A 21661-nucleotide genomic window follows, 5' to 3' on the forward strand; every position below is an offset into this window, starting at 1 on the left:
TGTATTTAAGTAGAATGACTTCATTAGATATGATAACAAAAGCATTGAATGAAAATACCGCTTGTTTCATCTTAACAATTAGCTTGTGGGTTTATGCTGAATCTGCTGCTTCCTAGTTCTTCGCTTTCGTGTTGTTTATTTCTTTTGTTTGTTTTTCCTAGCAAGGAGTTTCGCTGGAGCCCAATTCACCAATATTTTTTTTAAATGGCAAATTAAAACACACACAAAAAAAATTTGAAATATACTAAGACAATTGTGAACACAGTGTCTATAACACCGTCTATATTTACTATACTGCCTATCTGAAAACTAATTACAGGTAAAATTTTCAATAATCCATGCGTCATTGGCTTTCAGTAAGACTTGGGCTTCTAAGCATAGTATATGGTGTTTCACAAAGCATAGGGACTAATGGTAGTGCAACACAGGGGATCAGCATGTGAATCCTAATGGTTATATTTAGGCTCCTAAATCTTACTGGAAGTCACTGAAACTTAAGCTCATAAGTCCATTTTGAAAATGGTACTTTTTTGATATTTTGCCCCACGTCTTTAGACCATTTTTTCCTCATTGGAGAAAGTGAATTCTTTCTCCTCTGTTCTATGTAATATGCCCAAAGATGCCCTTCCTCCAGCAAGGACACCTTGTCAAGGCATATTGAATGCAGCTCCCTCTTGCAATGTTGTGCATAGCCACTGTAGGCTGTTTTAGAGCACTGCAGTACTCGCAATGTCTGCTGGCATAGGAGGTAAGGTATGACCATTGTGATTCAAATGCTAGACCCTTTTGTTGCCCTACGTTAGTGGCTATGCTTTCTAAAAACTTCATCTAGAAGTTGGGTATTTTCTATTGTGACTACTGTAGGGTTAAATGGGTATATTGGAACACTGTCTTTTCTCAATAGGTTGATAAAGCTTATGACTACCTCATTCAAAATTCATCATTCACAAGTAAAATAGGTTTTACTGTTACTGTTGGAAACAACCGTGGAATCTACCTCAGAGATCCTGTCCAGATAGCTGCACCTTCTGACCGTGGGGTTGGCATAGAACCTGTTTTTCCTGAGAATACAGGTAGGGAAGAAGCTGGTTATATAAACATGTTTAGGAATGTCATTGTGTAAATTCGATGAGGACTTGGGTCTAAAGATCACACAATTAGCTAACACTTGATAATGATATTATACGTTTAAATGGAAAAAAAAGATGTAGTGAGTTATGTCATGTACCTGTATTATAAAAAAGCTGCTACTCTTAATTATAGTTTCAGTAGTTGAACCAAGGTGGTTTTTCCCATGATAACACAGCTGAATCAAGATAGCTTTTCCATTCTAAACCCTTGGTTTTAGTCTCTGCTTTTTCAGTTTCATTTGGAGGGTGAAGTCCTTCATGTTTTTAACTCAAGCGTGTCTATCTTTCTTTTGGAGAAATTTGAATTGAAAAATGTCAAGTGTGTTAAGTGAACGCGGGGAAAATATTCAAAACATTTTAAAATTTCCTCTAACTTGAATAATCTGTGTGAATTTAAAACTTCAATTTTTGCATCTTATGTAGCCCTATATGGGAATGTATACTTTTTCAAATGTGAAAGCACTTAGTTGAGAAATAACTAATTCCTGGACATGACCTCTTGTGGCCCCAAACTTTCAGGGTCGAAGTTCTATATAAAGCACTTGCACTTCCATCAGTTCTTTTTCTGTGATCAGTAGTTGCAGAAGTCCTTCTTTTTAAAATTTTTAAATCAGATTTCTAGCTTTTTCTCTAACACTTTTGTGTATAGTTAAGTTAAGTCTTGAGATTTTAGTATTGTTGTGTGCTGTAGTGCTCTTAAGTCATGATTCAATACTTGGATCTTTCGAAGTCTGGATTCAGGAGGTATATATCTTGCCCTTCATCATCTCTCAATTGTGTCCAACCAAGTGTCTTCTCTGTTTTAGGGGGAGTCGTCCATATCAGTGCATAGTTTTTTGTTTTACAGAGTGTAGTTTTACACCCTGAGACATGGCTTTTGTAAGAGTAAATATATTCAGTCTGCTAATTTGCCTCCGTTAATCTCTAAAGAAGCTTTGTGTTGCTCTTTTTTACTTTGTAATTTACCTTTGAAACTAGAAGGAAAACAGTTAGTAAATCACCTTGATTGGCTCATTTGGGTGCCTTTTAAAATTGGTTTCCCAGAATAAAGCGCACGATTCTGAATTTGGTTCTGTGTGGGCATTTATACCTGGAACAGTTGCCTCCCTTAATTTGGTACAGGTTGTCTGGTTTGTACGCTCAAGGGTCCTGTATGTTACTCCCACACTTTGAACTGCTTTCAAATTCCTTACTATTTATCTGTATATTTTGTTGCCTCAGTCTCCCAAGAGGAGGCTCTCCTCTAGAAGACTTCATTCAAGGGATTGAGTGCAGATGAGGTAATCCCTGATTATCTTGGCAATATTAATGGAGATTCCATTATTTTAGATGGAAATTTAGGTTTGGTCTACGTTACAAAAGTTGCACACTTTTTTAACTTAAGAGATATAAAATTGATCTAGTTAAACCAGTGTAAACGCCAAATGCACTTCTAATGGGCAAAATAATGTAATGGGTGATGCAGGACTCTTTTTTTTAATAAATAATTAAAAGAGGGTAACGTAATACCAGTAAACATGGATTCATGGAAAATAGGTGTCTAACTAGATATTATTTTTTTGTGTTTACAAACTTGGATGATAAAGATAAGTGTTGAAGTATTTAGACTTCTGTAAACATTTCATTTGGTACCCCACTACATTTTAAGAAACTAGAATGATACAAAATTAACCTGGCAAATTAAATTGATTTAAGAAACGGTTAACTGACAGGTCTCAAAATGTTGTAAATGGGGAGTCATTGAGCAGTCGTGTTTCTAGTGCAGCACTGGAAGAAAACAAAATCATTGCTGATATAGTTTGTAGATGATCTGAAGACTGGGGGATGGTAAATAACGAAGAGGATGGGTCACTAATACAGAGCAATCTGGATTGCTTGGTAAACTGGGCAGTCGATATACATTTTAATATGGACAAATGTAAGGTTATATATTTAGGAGCAAAGAATATAGACTATATTTACAGGGTGAGGGACTCTGTCCTGTGAAGCAGTGACTGAAAAAGGCTTGGTTTTCACAGTAGATAATAAGCTGAGTAGGAGCTCACAGTGCGATGCTTTGATGAAAAGAGCTAAGGCAACCCTTGGATCTATAAATGGGAATAATGACTGGGAGTAAGGAAGTGATATTTACCTTGCTATTTGGCAGTGGTGTCACTGCTGCTGGAACACTGTGTCCCGTGCTGTCGTGTATACACTTCAAGAAGGATGCTGAAAAATTGGAGAGGGTTCAGAGAAAAGCCAGGAGAATGATTAGCAGAGATTCTCAAACTTCATTGCACTGCGACCCCCTTCTGACAACAAAAGTTACTACACCACCTCAGGAGGGCAGGTCAAAGCCCGAGCCCCACCGCCCTGGGTGGGGGGAAGCCAAAGCTGAAGCCCAAGGGCTTCAGCCCCACACGGGAGGCCTGTAACCCTGAGCCTTGCCACCAAGGTCTGAAGCCCTCGGGCTTCGGCTTAGGCCCTGGGAGGTGGGGCTCGGACTTCGGCTTTGACCCTGGGCAATGGGGCTCGGGCTTTCGCCCCAGGCAGTGGGGCTCGGGCTTTGGCTTCAGCCCTGGGCCCCAGCAAGGCTAACGCCAGCCCTGGTGACCCCAGTTAAAACAGGGTCGTGACCCACTTTGGGGTACTGACCCACAGTTTAAGAGCTGCTGGACTAAAGGATTGGAAAGCATGCCTGTATAGGGAGAGATCAAGGAGTACTCAATCAGTTTTTCAAGGAGAAGGTTAAGGGATGACTTGATCAATTTATAAGTACCTAGATGAGGAACAGAAATCTCATAATAGGGTGCTCTTCAATCTAGTAAATAAAGAGATAAGATCCAGTGGCTGAAAGTTGAAATTCATCTGGAAATAAGGCCAAAAAAAATTTTTTTGACAGCGAGGCTAATTAATCATTGGAACAACTTAACAAAGGTTGGGTCAAGTCCATCACTGACCACTTTTAATCAGGTTTAGATGTTTTTCTACTTCAAACTGAAATTAATTCATGGAAGTCCTAAGGTCTGCAGGAGGTGGGACTAGATGATTACAGTGGTTCTTAAATCTATGAAAACCAGTTTAACCCTTGCTTAAATTGGTTTAGTTTAATTCGGTAATTCACCAATACAAGCTTTAACATTAATTTAGTTAAACCTCATGTAACTTTTCTATAATAGACAAGCCTCTAGATTCTGGAGCATAGATAACTGCATCCAAAAGAGGACTGGCTTGCTGAGCCACGGCGAGATTGTTTTCCATTGGGACTTTCTTATTTTATCCTTCTCAGTGTCATAGAGGACTGTTTCCAAGATATAGGTATAAACCACAGATTAACAAAATAAAGGCCAATGTTTTTCATTTGGCAGATTTCTAAGATAAATGCTCAACATGTTGCATCTAGTAGTGATTATAAGTAAGCATTCTTCTTCTCACATTGTTCTGTTAATCTCTGAAGGTCCTGTTTGAAACCTGTCATTGGGAAGTATTCCTTTCAGAAGTTTGAGTATCAATGCCTTTTCAAAAGTTATTTCATACAAATTTGGATATAATACAATTCTTAAATATCGAATAGTTCTGTTACCTTGATCTTTTAGTTCTGATACAGTTATGTTTAGGGCTGTGATTTTTGTCACGGAATCTGTGACTTCCAGAGACCTCCTTGACTTGAGCCGCAGCGCCTGGGAGCTGCAGGATCCCCACACCGCCCGTGGTGGCTGGGGACTCTGAGCTCCCAGCCACAGCGGGTGGAAGGGGGTGCCCCGGGAGCTCCCCATTTTACATATTTTAGTAAAAGTCATGAATAGGTCATGGACTTCCATGAATTTTTCCTTATTGCTTGTGACCTGTCTGTGACTTTTACTAAAAATATGCATGACAAAATCTTAGCCTTAGTTACATTAGAGCTGATGTCACAGCATGGTGAATGCATTGATTTTTATACTGCAGTGGAGGACCTGAAAAAGGTGAATGGGGAAGGAAGACTATTTCTGTATTTAGGCTATGTCTGCCCTGGGAGCTAGGGGTGTCATTCCCAGCTTGAGTAGACATATTTGCACTAGCTCTCATTGAGGTAGCGTGCTAAAAATAGTGAAGTAGCCTGGGCAGTAGTGGCATGGGTTAGCTGAGCCAAGTGCAAACCTGCCTGGACCCCATGGGTATGTGATTGGGGCGACTAGCCTGTGCTGCCGTTGCTACTGTGGCTACACTATTACTGTTCGCATGCTAGCTCAGTGAGAGCTGGGTATCACAGCCTCAGCTCCAAGAATAGACATAACCTCAGATGATCACAGGTGGAGTCCTTTTAAAAAAAAAAAAAAAAAAATTGCGTTTTACTGAAATGGTTCTGAGAATTTCATTGAGCGTTGGTAGGAAGAAGGGTTTCCAGCTGAGAGCACCAGAATTCACTCATGGTGATGGTGCTGCCTATCCAAGAGAAATGGTAACCATTTTTGTCTAAGGGAGTGCATCCCATTATCAAGTAAAACATCTTTTTTGTTTCTGAAAGGTAATTTTCAGTGGCACTTTTTTAACAATAAAAGCAGCTTCTTTAAAGGTTTCAAGGCGTGGGTTCCCCCTGTTAATAGTGAGACATGCACACATTGGTGGAAATATTTTTTTTGTTACTGTGGCGCCTAAACATTTGTTTGGATTATTGTATTAAAAGTTTAAAAATTGCATCTTGTTTCAGAAAACACCGAAAGAATCTCTCTCCAACTTCATTTAGCTTTAACTTCAAATGCAGCATGGGTTCAGTGTCCCAGTCATTTAGAGCTCATGAACCAATGTAGGCATATTAATGTACGTGTGGACCCACGTGGTCTGAGAGAAGGACTACACTACACAGAGGTATGAAAGTACTTATATTTATAAACAAAAGTATTTGCTGTCTCCCTTTGCCGTGGTCATTTTCATTTAACTTTTAGAAAAATCATTTTTCTAGTAGATTATAGCATCCAAAGCTTTTAATTTATTTTACTTTCTCCTGTACTGGGTAGCAAATGCTGTTGCACAATTAGTTTATTTAAAACAGGAAAAACTTGTGGTTTCGTGTAAGAAAAAAGTAAACCATGTTCTTCACCTTGCCTCCTATTTCTGCAAAATTTTGTAATATTGACAAAAAGCAATTACATTTTTTGCAGACTAGTAGTATAGATTTTTTTTTTAACATTTCAGATAATTTTTCCAGTTAGCTCTTGTAATTTATTGCTACAAGAGACTTACCATAGCTGTTCAGTGTGTCTTAACTCTAAATATTTATAACTTAATGTTTTTATTAGATTTTTAAAATAAAATTAAGCATTTTTATCTCTTTTTGAAATATCTGAACCTCTGTGGGTATATCTACACAGCAGTTAAACACCTGAAGCTGGTCTGGGTCAGCTGACTGAGGCTCATGGGCTCAGGCTGCAGGGCTGTGAACTTGCTGTGTAGATGTTCCAGGGGCAGGCGGGGTCCCACAGTATGCCCAGCACAAATGTCTGCACAGCAATATTTAGACCCGCAGCTAGAGCCCGAATCAGCTGACCTGGGCCAACCGTGGCCATGCCCCAGGTTTTTTTATTCCAGTGTAGACATGCCCTGTGTGGCTAATACTTCCCTGTATGTGGAGAAGGATAGTGGAGTTAAAGTGTGTCTTACTGAATTAAATGGAGAGGCTGCTTTCAGATCAGATGTTCTGCTATTCTCTTGCCTTTTCTGTTCTCTCCCTCATTTTTGCCCCATTGATCCTTTTTAAAATAGTTGACTATCCCCCCAAAGAGTCCAAAACTTAGAATGGCACTAAAACGTTTCCATTGCATTGCAGCTGGAATTTTCAAATGTTAGTGGAACAACAAAAATAACTTTCCTTGTTAGAAAAAAAGCGCTTCAGATTTTTTAGAACAATTATAAAAAACTAAGGTCTCTGATTGCGCTGCAGTAGCAGTGAAGAAATTTGTCAAAGGGTCTGGAGGTAGTATGGTTTCAGCCATGCTGATATTTAAGGCTGGGACTTAAGCAATGTTTGGTTTTTTGTGCACACAATCCATCAAGGTGTGGAGAGCAATAATGGAAGTGTAAGGGGGTGGCGGCGGGGGGGGAATTGAGAGGGGACACAAGACAGCGGTGTAGGAAGAGGTCTGAGCTGAAATTAGTCCTTACCTAACCAAGTAACTAAACTTGTCATAAGTGATTGTGCAGTGCAGAAACCAATGAAAAACTACGGGATTCTGAATGTACTACTTAAAAATATTTTTAAAAGTTGAATTTTAAAAAAAAAAACTATTAATTCTTAAACTGGTGGTACTTAAATGTTTTTCTGGTGTGGCAGTGATTAAAGCCTCTTCAGCCTGTAGCCCCTTTAAGTTCATTGAGCAATAATGATACAGATGCAAAATACTCCACAGCCAATCTATAGAAGCTCACTCTGGTCATATTACATCATTTTAAATTGCTTTAGGATATGTTGCTGTGTAACTACTTTTATTTTGATTAATTCGTCAGGTGTGTGGTTATGATATAGCAACGCCTAATGCAGGCCCTTTGTTCAGAGTTCCAATAACTCTTATTATACCAGCAAGGTCAGTGAACATTTACTTTTTTCTTTTTTACTCCCGTGCATGGCTACATAATCTGACTATGATATATTGTCCTAGCTGCTTTCTTGGGTCTTTCAGTCAGTTCTGGTTTCAGTTGCCTCAATATCCAAGCTAATATAAGTCCTCTGCCACAAGGAATAGTGCAAATTGCCCCATCCTGAATACAGAGGGGGCAATAGAGAGAGAGAAGCTGAGTTAATGTAAATGTAATGCCATTGTCCTCACTCAATGGTGCTGCATGAAGACTGGGTAGTGAAGAGTCACAAGCTGATTTATAGTGTATTGGTGGAACACCAGGAGGCACCAAAATCCTAAAGCCAATGTTGTCTGTTAACATGGTGTGTCTAGCTCCTGTTGGAAATGCGATGAGCTCATGTCCGACAAAAACTAGTTGTCATGAATTACTATGACCAGTGCTGATGGGCTCTGAAGAGACTCTGGACATAAAGATGTACTTTGCATGCAATAACAGTGAAGCTCATTCTGTTATGGAACACAGGTTCCCTTTGAAATAAGCACTTGTGCAAGCAAGGGGCATCATGATCCAAAGTGACATGGTCTCATCTGTATATGAGCCATGGGGATTTTAACCCCACTAGCTGCATTTTTAAGATTTCGAAAAAGATTATTCAGTTTTAAAGTTATTAAACTTTAAAATTATATTCACAGAATAGATGAATCTTCACACTATGACCTTTCATATACTGATGTGCATTTTAAGCCTGGTCAAATCCGAAGACACTTCATTGAGGTTCCTCAAGGAGCTACATGGGCTGGTAAGGAAAATAAAAATACAAATTTAACAAAAAATTATGTCTTTTAAACAGGCAGTACTCCCAGTGATTTCAATGGAAGTGTTATGAGTAAGACTTCAGGATTAGATCAATGAATTATTTGTGAAATGCTTTATTTTTTTTTATTTTAAGCTCTTTTGGGGGAGAGTGTCTTTTTTTTTTTTTTTTTTTAAATATAGTGTCTAGCACAATGGGACTCTAATTCTGATTGGGTTTGTGGCACTACAAGAAAAAATTACTAAATAATAATTGTGTATATTTGCATCACTGAGGGAAATTTGTGTGTGTAATACTACAATTGACCCTCTTTTGTCTGGCTTAAAAACATGTAGGAACATGATGTTAAAGGGGACATGCCAGTATTCCACTTTAGAATGCTAATTGCAGAGTTATATGCTGATTGCCTATTGTGACAGACCCCCCTGGGTACAACTTGGACTGTGGGACCGCAGCGTCCCCTTTTTCTCTCTGGGTCAGGGTACCTCTCTCACTGCTCTACTAGTGGCTAGCAGCCCCTTCAGGCTTCACTCTGACACAGCCATTAGCATGTGAAGGCACACCCAAAGTTGCATGCAGGCTCTCAGAGCCACTTATGAATTATACGCAGGGAAATAGCAGCAAATCCCCCCTCTCCCCCAGCCTTGTACCCCAGATATGTACCATCTTACATAACTCAAGGCCTTCTTTATCAATGCAGGCTCATTAATTAGTTTGCCACTTCATCAAAGGATAATGGACATGTCCCAGGCTTCGTAATCTGAGCAGATCCCCCAAGCACTTATGACAAACTCACAGGTTAAGATTAAATATTAAAATAAGTTTATTAACTACAGAAAGATTTTAAGTGATTATAAATGTTGAGCATAAAGGTCAGTATTGGTTACATAAGAAATAAAAGGTAAAATTGCAGTCTAAATCCTCAACTTTGTCAGACTAAGCACAATTCGAATTAGGCAGTTTTTCTTACCCCACTAGGAGTTATAAGCAGTTCACAGTTCTTAATACACAGGCTGACTTCCCTGCTCAGCCTGGTACCAATCGCCTCAGTTCAAAGTCTTTTTTCTTCCAAACATTCTCATTGCCTTCAGAATAGGTGGGGGAAGAGAGGTGGACTCATGATTCCATTGTCCCTTACTTTATACTCCCAGTTCTTGTGCATGGAAGAAAACTGGCTCCACCATGGAGTCAAACATCACATGTCCTGAGACCTTGCTGAGTCAGAGTTAAGCAATCCCCATTATGTAAATCTCTTGTTTACAGTACTCCTGTTGATCAATTGATGGTCACTTAACACCGTGGGGATGTGGCTCACCTCCTTTGTTGCCAGTTGAGAGCTAGCTGTGGGCATCTCCCAGACTCGCAACATGTTCAATAATGACCATATAGCAAAATTTCATAACTCCATGTACAGTGATGATATACATATTTTGATAGAACAATGAGTTTCAGTAAATACGAAGTCTCATACCTTACAAGGCATTCTTTGTACAAATGTCATAACCATGTACAAATGGTGAATGTGGCGGTTACAGGGTTCTATTTTGAGGTACAATGTGTCCCACCCATATATAGCAAGAGCAAGAGGAGCATTCAGCACTTCTTTGTTTCTTTAAAACGTATTATGGAGATTCTTACAAGCATTTCTTTTTAGAAAACAATACAAATGTATTTAGAACTTAACATGGCTGTTTAATATTCTCTAATAAAGTGCAAAACATTAATGTGTGTTGGATGGAGTTGTGAATGTATTAATCTAATGTGAACAAGAAGTAGATACTGGCTTATTCCATGTGAAAGTGTAATTTAATGTGTGTGGGGACAGTTTTGATTGTAGAGTTCTTGGATGGTACAAGGTTATAGAATTCATATTTGGTTTTGTATTCAATTTTTACTCTTGACCAGTATTACAGATTGGATTGTTTGAGTTTGGTATGGTCTGGGAAAGCCAACAAGATAACTTGTGGGTGTGTGTATTGATGTAATATCCAGGAGTAATTAGGTTAATGTTGAGTGGTGTGTAGTTGCTAAATAGTTAAAACAGAGAGGTAGATTCATCTTTAAACCTCGTCTTTCAGTGTTACTATTGTTATGGCATTCTAAAAATTTGGCTGTGCGGTACTTGAAAATAAAAAAAAAATTGAGGCTTTTGATGTTTATGGTATTATAAAGTGTCTAGATATAGGAAATTGGATTTTTTTTTGTTCTGTTGACCTTGATGTGGCGATGTGCCTTAAGATTAGTGGATATTTTAAACAAACATACATTTGTTTTGATGTGAATAAAATGGATCAGTTAGACCATCAGCATGCAAAACATTCCATATCGTTTCATATGATGAAAAAAATGCCATTGAAAACTAACTTTCTTTTGTGAATTTCTTGCCCCGTTTCTAACCAGCTACAAAATAATTTGAGTAAGGGGATAGGCAGCATACAGGGGAATATGACACATGAATAAAATGGCTGTGACACATCTCTTCATTGTTTGTTTCTAGACTTCAACACCAAGGGTTTTTTGAGATAGAATAAATATTCTTTGGAAGTTGTATGATTAGTACGTAAACGCCATTGAGAAAAATTTTCAATCTTAATTTTCTTACAGTTATTTCTTAAATAGATATCTTTTTATAATGACTGATTGCTTTCTATTATCTTAATTTTGTTTTAGCTAAGCCATTTATGCAGTCTTTACATACATACATATATATAATATATAAAAAAAATAAACAGAATAGTGTTTTAGAATAATTCTATTACAACATCAGATTAGTAGTTCTGTAGCTTGGGGCAAATCAAGAGCATATGGCCTGTGTGTGTGTGTGGTTTTTTAAATACAAACCTGAAGTGGCCACTTTAGGTCAAAAAGTCTGTATCAAAAGTCCTCTCTAGCAGGTATTAGCAAGCAGGCTGGTAGCACCACCTGTTAAGCTTGCCCCACACTTCCCATTATAAACCTCCTAAAAATACCTGACTAAAACTTAGCCTTAGTTATAAGCAACTGAAAACAGAGAAGTCATGGACAGGTTGCAGGCAGTAGACAAAAATTCGTGGCCTGTGACTTGTCCGTGACTTTTACTAAAAATACCCCTGACTAAAACTGGGAGGGGATGGACTTGGGGGGCACGGCGTGGGTGCTGGGGAGGGGGGTACAGCCTGGGGGGGACGGCGTGGGTGCTGGGGAGCGGCAACCCTAGCTCCAAGTGCTGCCTCCGCTCTGCCTCAAGCCCCAGTTCTGTAGCTCTCATTGGCTGGGAACCGCATCCAGTGGGAGCTGTGGGGGCGGTGCCTGGCTGCCAGCAAAGACAGCATGTGGTGCTAGGGGAGCCCCCCTCCAGGTAAGCTCTGTCCTTCATCCCAACCCCAAGCCCTGATCCTCCCCCCCCAATCCCTCCTCATCCAAACTCCTGCTGCCACAGTGAGGCAAGACTGCCCCAGCAGCAGCCGGTGCACTTGAGCCAGCTGCACGGGGCTGCTGCAGAATTCACGGAGGTCATGGAAAGTCACAGCATCCATGACCTCCATGACAAACACTGAGCCTTACTTATCACTTTGCAAAACTTCAATCACTTGGGCTGAAATTTCCCCAGGCTGCATTTTTTTTGGAAAACTTCAACCAAAATGGTTCGGCCATTTTTGAGAATGAGGCTAGAGAAAAACATATTGTTGCCCATGTTAGAAGAAGAAAAGAATAGAAAAGATGTTCTTTGAGAAGCACTAGCACCCCATGCTTTGGAGTGGAAGCTTGAAATTTGGTAGCGGATGTGCCTTTTCTATCCCTGTGAAAATTTGGCCAAGTTATGTGCCTCTGAAAAATTGCACTTCTCACATGTTCATTAGAGATTTTGCAGCTAAATTTCCCAAAGATTCTGTTTATCTTGTACATGTTCCAGGGCAGGGCTCAGCAGGGCTTACTCCAATTGCAGTTTCCGTCTGCTCTGGCCACGCTGGGTCTGGGCAGCAGAAGTGACAACAAGGAGCTTGTGTCTCAGAGCTTCCCCTGCTGGGACCAGGCAGTTTGTGGAGGAGGAGTGAAATGCAGAATTGTCCTGGGAAGGGATTGGGGAAGACCCACAACTTGGGATCGGGACAGGTTAGAGGGGAAGGAGAAGAAGGAGTAAAGCTTGGGGAAAATTCACACACAAGTCTGTGCCTGCTAGAGCACATTCCCATCCAGAGTTTCAAATGGAACCCAAGATTCCTGAGTGTCGCTATGCCTCTTTCAGCAAATGTCTTTGAAACCTTCTGGCAAAGTGTCTCTCCCCTTCAAGTGCTGTGATCCACACAGAGGATGAGAACTTAACTGAATCCTTTGCCACGGTGGCACCTGATGTTAATGGTAAAACTCTCATTATCTTCAGCGGGAGCAGGTTGGAATCCAATATCAGGGTGTTTGTGTTTAAAAAATAACGATCAAAAAACCTATACTGGTTAGTCAACAATTTTCACTGGTCTATCAAGTATCACTTATTTTCTGTACAAAGTCTTTTGCTTTACTGGTTTTCCACCTTGAGAAACTCTTGTTTGTATACGTATTATTTGACATTACTTTAATCATGGATTTCGGGTATGTCAGTACAGCAGTTAAACACCCGCAGCTGAACTGGGAAGCTGACTCAGGCTGCGAGACTGTAAAATTGCTGTGTAAATATTCAGGCTTGGTCTGGAGATCAGGCTCTGGGGGACCCTCCCACCTCGTGGGGTCCCATGGCCCAGTCTGGAACCCCAGCCTGAAGGTCTACACAGCAATTTTTAGCCTCCCAACGCGAGCCTGAGTCTGCTGACCTGGGCTGACCATGCTGCGCGTCTTTTATCCCAGTGTAGACGTACCCATAGGCACTTGTGTGCTGAATAATAACTTTTTTTTTTTACAAATTACAAATACGTTGGAGTCTCTTTTTCTTGTCAGGGTAAAATATTTTTCTCTAAACATTTTCCATTCTTATTAGCTATTTTGGCTACTGAAATTAAACTCTGTTTTGAACGTTTTTTCTTTAATCTAGAAGTTACAGTATGTTCCTGCTCAACTGATGTGGCTGCCAAGTTTGTTCTTCATGCAGTTCAACTAATGAAACAAAAAGCATATAGAAGCCATGAGTTCTATAAATTCTCATCCTTACCAGAAAAAGGATCAGTGACTGAAGCGTTTCCTGTCTTAGTAAGTTAATTTGAATTTAAATATCAATGTGTACAAAAATTAACAGTACAGCATGAAAGAAAATTGGTTTTGTTGAGGTGTTATGCAGAGAAGTTAAAGAAGCACAATATAGCAGGGCCTGGATTCAATTGGAATTATGATGTTGAATTAGTTTAAAGTTAATGCACTATATTTCCACTCTTTTGCGAGTCGTCTTTATTATCCATATTTTATCATTTTGGTGTTAAAACTGAACATAAGTGAATTTGGTGTCTTCAGTTGCTGGATTAACTTAATGCTTATTAAAGAAGACAGATTGGTAATCCAAAATCTGTTTGTTTGAAGAACAGACGCAGTAAAGGTAGTGATAATGCAAGATTTCTCATGTTACCACATTAACATGCCTCAGCCATGACCTGGAAGTCGTATCGGAGTTCATGCTCTGTGTCCATTCAGTCCTGAGCCTCTTTGAAAATGCCATAGAACTGTACCTAAATTATGGTACTCTTGCAAGAGAGAGTGAAGTCCGTGGACCTCACTGCTTTCAAAACTAAATATTCATTTCTTCATCTTGGCTTTCCCTCAGTGAATTTTACATACGGATAGGCAACAATCTCTCCCTCTTCTGTAAACTAATCAAGCTGTTTTTCCTGCAAACTGGGAAAGAAGGAAGAAGTGTTATTTGAATGTATGTTTGTTTCAAACCTGCTTATATAGAAAAATGCTGCACGTGTCTCTGGATTGTTGTGTTCATTTTTGGTCATTGCTAGGATATCAGACATGATTTATTGGAATTGTCTTGCATTTGCAGGGCAATCCTAGTTTCCTGGTCAATTCTGTGTAAACTTGGATTACTGGTATAATTGGAGTACTTTTGAACTGCATGCAAATTCCTTTGTTCTTATGAATTTATTTTTAGGGTGGGTGGGGAATGAGAATGGAAGGTGAGGATGTGAATATGTCTAACTTTTGTCTTTTCTATTATCCAGGGTGGAAAAACTATTGAATTTTGTATTGCTCGTTGGTGGGCCAGTCTTAGTGATGTCAGCATTGATTACACAATTTCCTTCCATGGCATAGTTTGTGCTGCTACTCAGTTAAACATAGTGAGTTTTTTCATATTTTAGTTTCTGTTGATCAGTTCAAGAAATTCTTTGGTGATGAAAAGATCGTTAGTTGCAACTTGAAGAAAACTCAGACTATACATGTAGCTGAGATATAGGTCAGTGATTAATAACTCTTAAATGCACAGTAATAGGAACAGGAACCCACAGAAATGTATTGAGCACGATTAGTACAAAAAAGCTTGGATTACAAAGAGTATATAGAAAATTTAAAACATTTCATAGAATCATAGAATATCAGGGTTGGAAGGGACCTCAGGAGGTCATCTAGTCCAACCCCCTGCTCAAAGCAGGACCAATCCCCAATCAAATCATCCCAGCCAGGGCTTTGTCAAGCCTGACCTTAAAAATATCTAAGGAAGGAGATTCCACCACCTCCCTAGGTAACCCATTCCAGTGTGTCACCACCCTCCTAGTGAAAAAGTTTTTCCTAATATCCAACCTAAACCTCCCCCACTGCAACTTGAGACCATTACTCCTTGTCCTGTCCTCTTCTACCACTGAGAATGGTCTAGAACCATCCTCTCTGGAACCACCTCTCAGGTAGTTGAAAGCAGCTATCAAATCCCCCCTCATTCTTCTCTTCTGCAGACTAAACAATCCCAGTTCCCTCAGCCTCTCCTCATAAGTCATGTGTTCCAGACCCCTAATCATTTTTGTTGCCCTTTGCTGGACTCTCTCCAATTTATCCACATCCTTCTTGTAGTGTGGGACCCAAAACTGGACCCAGTACTCCAGATGAGGCCTCACCAATGTCGAATAGAGGGGAACGATCACGTCCCTCGATCTGCTCGCTATGCCCCTACTTATACATCCCAAAATGCCATTGGCCTTCTTGGCAACAAGGGCACACTGCTGACTCATATCCAGCTTCTCGTCCACTGTAACCCCTAGGTCCTTTTCCGCAGAACTGCTGCCTAGCCATTCGGTCCCTAGTCTGTAGCTGTGCATTGGGTTCTTCCGTCCTAAGTGCAGAACCCTGCACTTATCCTTATTGAACCTCATCAGATTTCTTTTGGCCCAATCCTCCAATTTGTCTAGGTCCCTCTGTATCCTATTTCTGTATCCTATTTCTGAGAAACATACTTATGATCTGATCTTTTTTGCTTTGTTCATCCACTAAACTTCCAAGTATTTACAGGAAATAATGGTCTAGGACACAGGTTTTTCAAACTTAAATACCTAAAGTAGCAATGGGCTTAAACTACAGCAAGGAAGGTTTAGGTTGGACATTAGGACAAACTTCCTAACTATCAGGATAGTTAAGCACCGGAATAAATTGCCTAAGGAAGTTGTGGAATCTCCGTCATTCTGAGTTTTTAAGAGCAGCTTAGATAAACACCTGTCATGAATAGTATGGATAATACTCAGTCCTACCTTGAGTGTTGGGGACTGGACTAGAAGTCCTGTCGAGGTCCCTTCTACTCCTACACTTCTATGATTCTATTCTGAAGAAAGGCCAGTAATGGGTTAGAAATTTTTTGTATGTATTTATAAATAAAGCTGGGAACCAAGTTAACCGTTAAACACTTTTTTTAAAGCATGCTTCAGAAGGCATTGTCCGTTTTGATGTTCAGTCCACACTGAAATATGAAGATATTGCTCCTTGCATAAATCTGAAAAGCTGGATCCAGACGCTCAGGTACAGTTGCTGTTTTGGGGGCTGTGGTGAAAATTGTCTGATCTTTCAAAGTTACTTAGCATATAATTAAAATAGTAATTCTGAAAATAAACATGAATTAACAGTAAAATGAATATTAATATTTGGAATGGGACTCTGTGGTTATTTTCAGGTAACTGTAATAGGCGAATAGAACTCCTTTTATTAACATTGCCTACCCACCACTTTTCTTAAGATCCTTTTTCAGTTTCTTATAACTTTGCCAAACCTTAACCATTTGGGCTGAAATTTTCCGTGCAGTTTTCTGCTTCAGGCTGACTTAAAAAGAAATCAGTCTGAACAGTGCAGCTGTTTCAGAGAACAAGGCAAGGTGGAAAAAACATGTTCTGCAATGTTTTTGTTTTAAACACTCTGGCAACTTTTTGTTTGAGAAGCCGTAGTGCCTTCGTGCTTTGGAGCAAGAACTTGAATTTTGGCTGGAGATAGTCTTTACCATTCCTGTAAAAATCTACCCAAATATGGCAAAGTTACAAGCCTTTGAAAAAATGTATTTGCACATGCTCAGCCTTCATAGGGTTTAGTAGCTAAAATGTCTAAAGATTCCATTCTCACTGAGCATATTCCAGCACCTCAGAGTTTCTAGTGCTGACCAGACTGTCTGTGTGTCACACAGCGACTGAGCATGTTCCATTCCAGGGTTAGAGGGACTTGCTAGGACTTTCTTTATAATGGTAGCTCCAGGTTGCTTTAGGCCAGAGTAGGGTGGGAGTCTGGAACTGAGCAGGGATACTGGCTCTCCTCTGTTCAGTGACCCTGCCTGCTGGTGTCCAGAAAGACTTCTCATCCTAATCGCATTTGCCATATCCAGTCAGTCCTAGTCTCCCCTTCTGGGCTCCTTGTTCGAGTCCCAATGAGGATGAAGAGGAAGCCACCTGACTTAAATGCAAAAGGGACTAGAACCGAATGGGGGCGGGGGGGGGAGGAGTAGATAGGGACAGGGTGAGACTGGGGCTGGCGGGAGGAGGAACAGAAACTGTTACTAGGATCCTGAAGGGGTCAGGGACTCGGACTAGTTGAGCAAGAAGATTAGAACTGAAAGCTGAAGAGGTTGGGTGCGGGGAGGGAATCTGGAACTGGGAAACAGTTGGTGGGACAGAGGAGAAACACTGAGATTGGATGAGGAGCTAGGTGGGAGGCAGGGAGATTGGGACTGGCTGGACAATAAAACTGAGAACTGGCGGGAGAAGGGGGGAAATGGCAGAGGAGGAGAGGGGAAATCTGATGAGGAGCTGTGAAGTGGGTGAGGGGGAATCTGCGACTGGTTAGGAACCGGGGGGAAATAGCGAGGGCTGGGCTGACTAGGGCTGTGGGGAGGGAAGAGGGACTAGGGCAAGGAATCAGGAGGGAATAACTGGGACTGGCTGGGCTAGGAGACTGCGGGGGGGACGACACTTGGTGTGAAGGGAAGGCCAGGACTTAGCTGGGGATCCCCAGTGGGGAGACTAGAATTGGTTGAGCAAGGAAAAGGTGGTAAGAATGAGAAGCCTGAGGAGTGGAGACGGCATGGGTAGGCAAGGAGAATTGGACTGGGACCAGGAGCCAGGGTAAGGAAGAACAAGACAGGGACAGGTTGTTGGAGGGGATGAGAAAGAGGAAGAAGGGCCTGTGCCTCTTGGAGCAGACTTCCCTTCTTAGCCAGGAATATAACCCAAGATTCTTGAGGGCTCACCCTTCATCTGCTAGGGGACTTCACAATATTTACTGACAGGAAAGTGTCCTTTCCCCCCTAGCGCTGGTGTCTATGGAAAATGACAACCTGCTACTGCTGTCAGTTACTCAATTAATTCAAGTGGCAGAGGACTGTGTTCTGGCTCAAACAGTTCCAACCTGTTGATGACCCATATGGGTCTCAGTGTGATGCCACATGCTGGAATTTCTAGGTTTTGTTTGCTTTTTTTTTAAATCTATGAAATTGCGCACGCGCACACACACACACACACACACACACACGAAAACTAAAGTTGCAAGATCAAGCACTCTAAAGTTAGGAAATGCCCTTTTGTGCTTATGCATTAAGATGGTCTTTGATTATATCATCACATGTTATTTTTTCTACAGGACCCCAACCTCATTCAGTATGCAGCATGGGGGATGCTAACTTAATGAGCAGCCATTTAATTTTTTTCTCATTAGTCAGTGTGTGTCCCCTGTGCCTTATTTACTGCACACTCTCTTTAAACTCTGATCTAAAGACAGAATTATTAATTTCCTCATGTTTTATGGCACTCATCACTAGTATTTGAGTGCTTCATAAACATTCTGAATTATCTTTAGTGCCCCTGTGAGAGATGCATATTATCCCCCTCTTTTGTAGATAGTTGAGGGACCGAGACGTTAAGGTCAGAAGTATCCACTCACCTTGGGTGCCCAAATTGAGACCCCTAGAACCTGATTTTTCAAAGTACTGCAATTTGTATGTTCCAAGCTCCACTCCTTCTGAGTTCACTTGCATTTGTGAGTGCTCAGCCTTTCTGCAAATCAAAGCCGAAGGTCTCAAGTTGGATGCCCAGAAAATGAGGAACATGTAGTTAATGGTTGTATGTGGGTAAAGATGGGTTTAAGTGACTTGCACATAGGAACTCTGTGGCAGAGGCAAGGATATAGTCCAATTTCGAGGGTAATATTGAGCTGTCTTGACCATGAGATCATCCTTACTCTTCCTGCAATACCGTGCCTCATTTGCTACATACCTTCCAACTTCTGCAGTAGTGGAGCCGGGACCTGTAGACAAGTCTCTTTCACTTCATAACCCTGGTTCATCCACAAAGCAGGTCCATCTTTTGCGGTGTAAGAGGCGAGGGTCCTGTGGAAAAAACAGCATGTGATCATGTAATTGAAGACTGTATCATAATGCATGCGAGTTTCTGTTTAGACAAACTGTTTTAGGAAAACTGTTCCTAAAACTTGCTGTTGTGTTTAACTGCAGACCAGTGAGCGCTAAAATAAAACCTTTAGGATCCAGAGATGTTTTGCCAAATAATCGTCAACTATATGAGATGATTTTGACGTACAACTTTCATCAAGTAAGTTTAATTGGTTCTTTAATGCTGTTCTAAATTTCATATCTCTAGAACTTTTTAGTGAATTTTCTAACAAAAGGTGTAAGGAGAGCTCTAGGATATGCAGGATCACAGAATCTTGGGGTGCCTCTGTAGCTGATGCCAGTTATAATGCAAACTGCAAGAACAGGGATTCTAATTAATCATAAATTGGAAGGATTGTTTAAGTTTTACTATGATTAATCTAGATTAATCTGAATCATTACTTCAGAAGTGTACCTTTACTACGCAATATTCAATTGTGTTTTGACTTTTTTTTTTTTATAGCCTAAGAGTGGGGAAGTGACTCCAAGCTGTCCACTGCTTTGTGAATTGTTGTATGAATCTGAATTTGACAGCCAGCTGTGGATTATATTTGACCAGAACAAAAGACAAATGGGGTCAGGTGACGCTTATCCACATCAGGTACAGAGAGATATACTTACCCTGATCAGACATTCTACATAAATATGAAAATTATATTCCTTCTCTTCCCCCTCCCTACCTGTCTACAGTCCAGACCCCTGGGTGTAGATAGACCCTGCCATCAGATAATCACAGCATGTAGTAATTGCACTTTTGAGTGGTGTATTTTGTAAAAGGAACTTGCTGACTGGAAATTGCCAGTTTTCTCCATGGGGTGGAACATGTCATTCTTTCTTTGTAGATAAAGGAAGAAGATTTGAAAAATTTGACTCTTCTTTCTTTTTTTAACTACAAAAAGCTTTTACCATGTGACTGCTTGCCTTAGTGTGACCAATGCTACCAGAGAAGTGAACTGCAGTCCCTGTCTTTTTACTAAGATGTTGCACCGTTTCAGTTTTTCTAAGTAAGGCAGAAAGGCTCCCTCAGGCTCTTCCTAGTGCTGGTATATTTGTCTAGCAGAGTGGTTATCTTTGTCCTATCAGAGGCACCTGTATTAGATTTCTAATCAATGTCTTCCAACAGCCTTTTGAAGTGTGAGAGGCTGGTTGTGGAAGACTTCTTTGGTGCTGCCTTTGATAGGAGGGTGGATTTTCACAAGACTTGTAGGTATTCTACCCTCTGTATAGGTTCCTGTACCGCTTTGGGAAAGACTATATATCTGACTTGGTATAGAAGAATAAAAAGAAAAGGGGAAGTCGTCTTTCCTGATTTTCTTTCTTGGAATTATTTTCTAATAATCCATATTCCCAGTTGGCCTTTATTAATGTAGCTTTTGATCATTCTAACTGTTCTGGAAAGATCAATTTAAGATTGTCGCTCATCAGAGTACTGGAGCTTCTGGCAGACTGCCCTTTATGACCTTGATTCAACAAAACACATATGCCTAAACTTAAGAATGTGCATATGACTAATCCCATCCCTGTTTGGTAAAGCACCTCTACGCATTCTTCACTTCAGGAATGTGCTTAAATTTCATTAATTTAAATGGGATTGCTCACATTCGTAGGTGCTCTGCTGAATCAGGACTTTTATTACCTTTTCTTGAAGATTATTTGCTGCTGCTGTTATACGAAAGACAGAGTCTGTGATGTGAAGGCCATGATAATTGGACCTTACTTATTTGATATTCCATAATGACATTGTGGCTCTTTGCCCATAACCAGAATTTTTGTTTGTCCGATTTCCATATAAACAAATCTAGTAATGTACTGGTGGTAGCAGACACAATTTGACTGGATTAGCTCAAGAAAGTCTTCCCTAACCACTTACAAAGCTCGGCTACATAACTTTGACACAGAGCAAATTCGTAGTTACTATCATGACAAGACAAAGCTCATTAGGAAATTCCCTAGATTGTACTTCATGGGAATGAGGCTTGGTCTGAATAATTGAGTGTACTTCAAGAGGACTTCAACTGCAATACCACTCTTCTTGATTCAAAATTGTACAACCTGCCAGAGATTGTGTCACTGGTGCCTAAAGTTCTTACAGCTTTCACTAGAAATAAGGCAACTTCTGTAGCTTCTTAGAAACATCCTTATCAAAGGTATCTGAAAACTTGTTTCCATCACCTTTATCCATACCTTCAAGCAATATTGCTTCCTGGACTTAGTTTCAAGGTCTGATGTCTAGTTTGGAAGAGTGGTATTGCAGTTGAAGTCCTCTTGAGACACAGCTGCTCATCAGTCTTCCAAAAGTGTGGCTCTGTACAGCCAATGTTCAGTAGGCTACATGGCTGCAGGCTGTAATTCTTAGAGATCATTGAGTGCACGTAGGTA

The 21661-nt window shown here is 40.4% G+C and overlaps 1 protein-coding gene across 4 annotated transcripts in view; it reads left to right on the forward strand.

Annotated features, from left to right (window-relative positions):
* TPP2 (tripeptidyl peptidase 2) overlaps window positions 1-21661 on the forward strand; it is an 80680-nt gene that overhangs the window by 28016 nt on the left and 31003 nt on the right. For all 4 annotated transcript variants that reach the window (XM_007066240.4, XM_037896462.2, XM_037896468.2 and 1 more), the window contains exons 13-21: window positions 905-1073; window positions 5800-5957; window positions 7593-7669; window positions 8357-8463; window positions 13481-13635; window positions 14604-14720; window positions 16280-16380; window positions 19346-19442; window positions 19746-19883. In XM_007066240.4, the coding sequence (XP_007066302.2) occupies window positions 905-1073; window positions 5800-5957; window positions 7593-7669; window positions 8357-8463; window positions 13481-13635; window positions 14604-14720; window positions 16280-16380; window positions 19346-19442; window positions 19746-19883 (1119 nt within the window). The remainder of the gene's footprint in view (window positions 1-904; window positions 1074-5799; window positions 5958-7592; window positions 7670-8356; window positions 8464-13480; window positions 13636-14603; window positions 14721-16279; window positions 16381-19345; window positions 19443-19745; window positions 19884-21661) is intronic.

The sequence above is a fragment of the Chelonia mydas genome, chromosome 1, assembly GCF_015237465.2.
Source record: "Chelonia mydas isolate rCheMyd1 chromosome 1, rCheMyd1.pri.v2, whole genome shotgun sequence".
Classification (NCBI taxonomy): Eukaryota; Metazoa; Chordata; order Testudines; family Cheloniidae; genus Chelonia; species Chelonia mydas.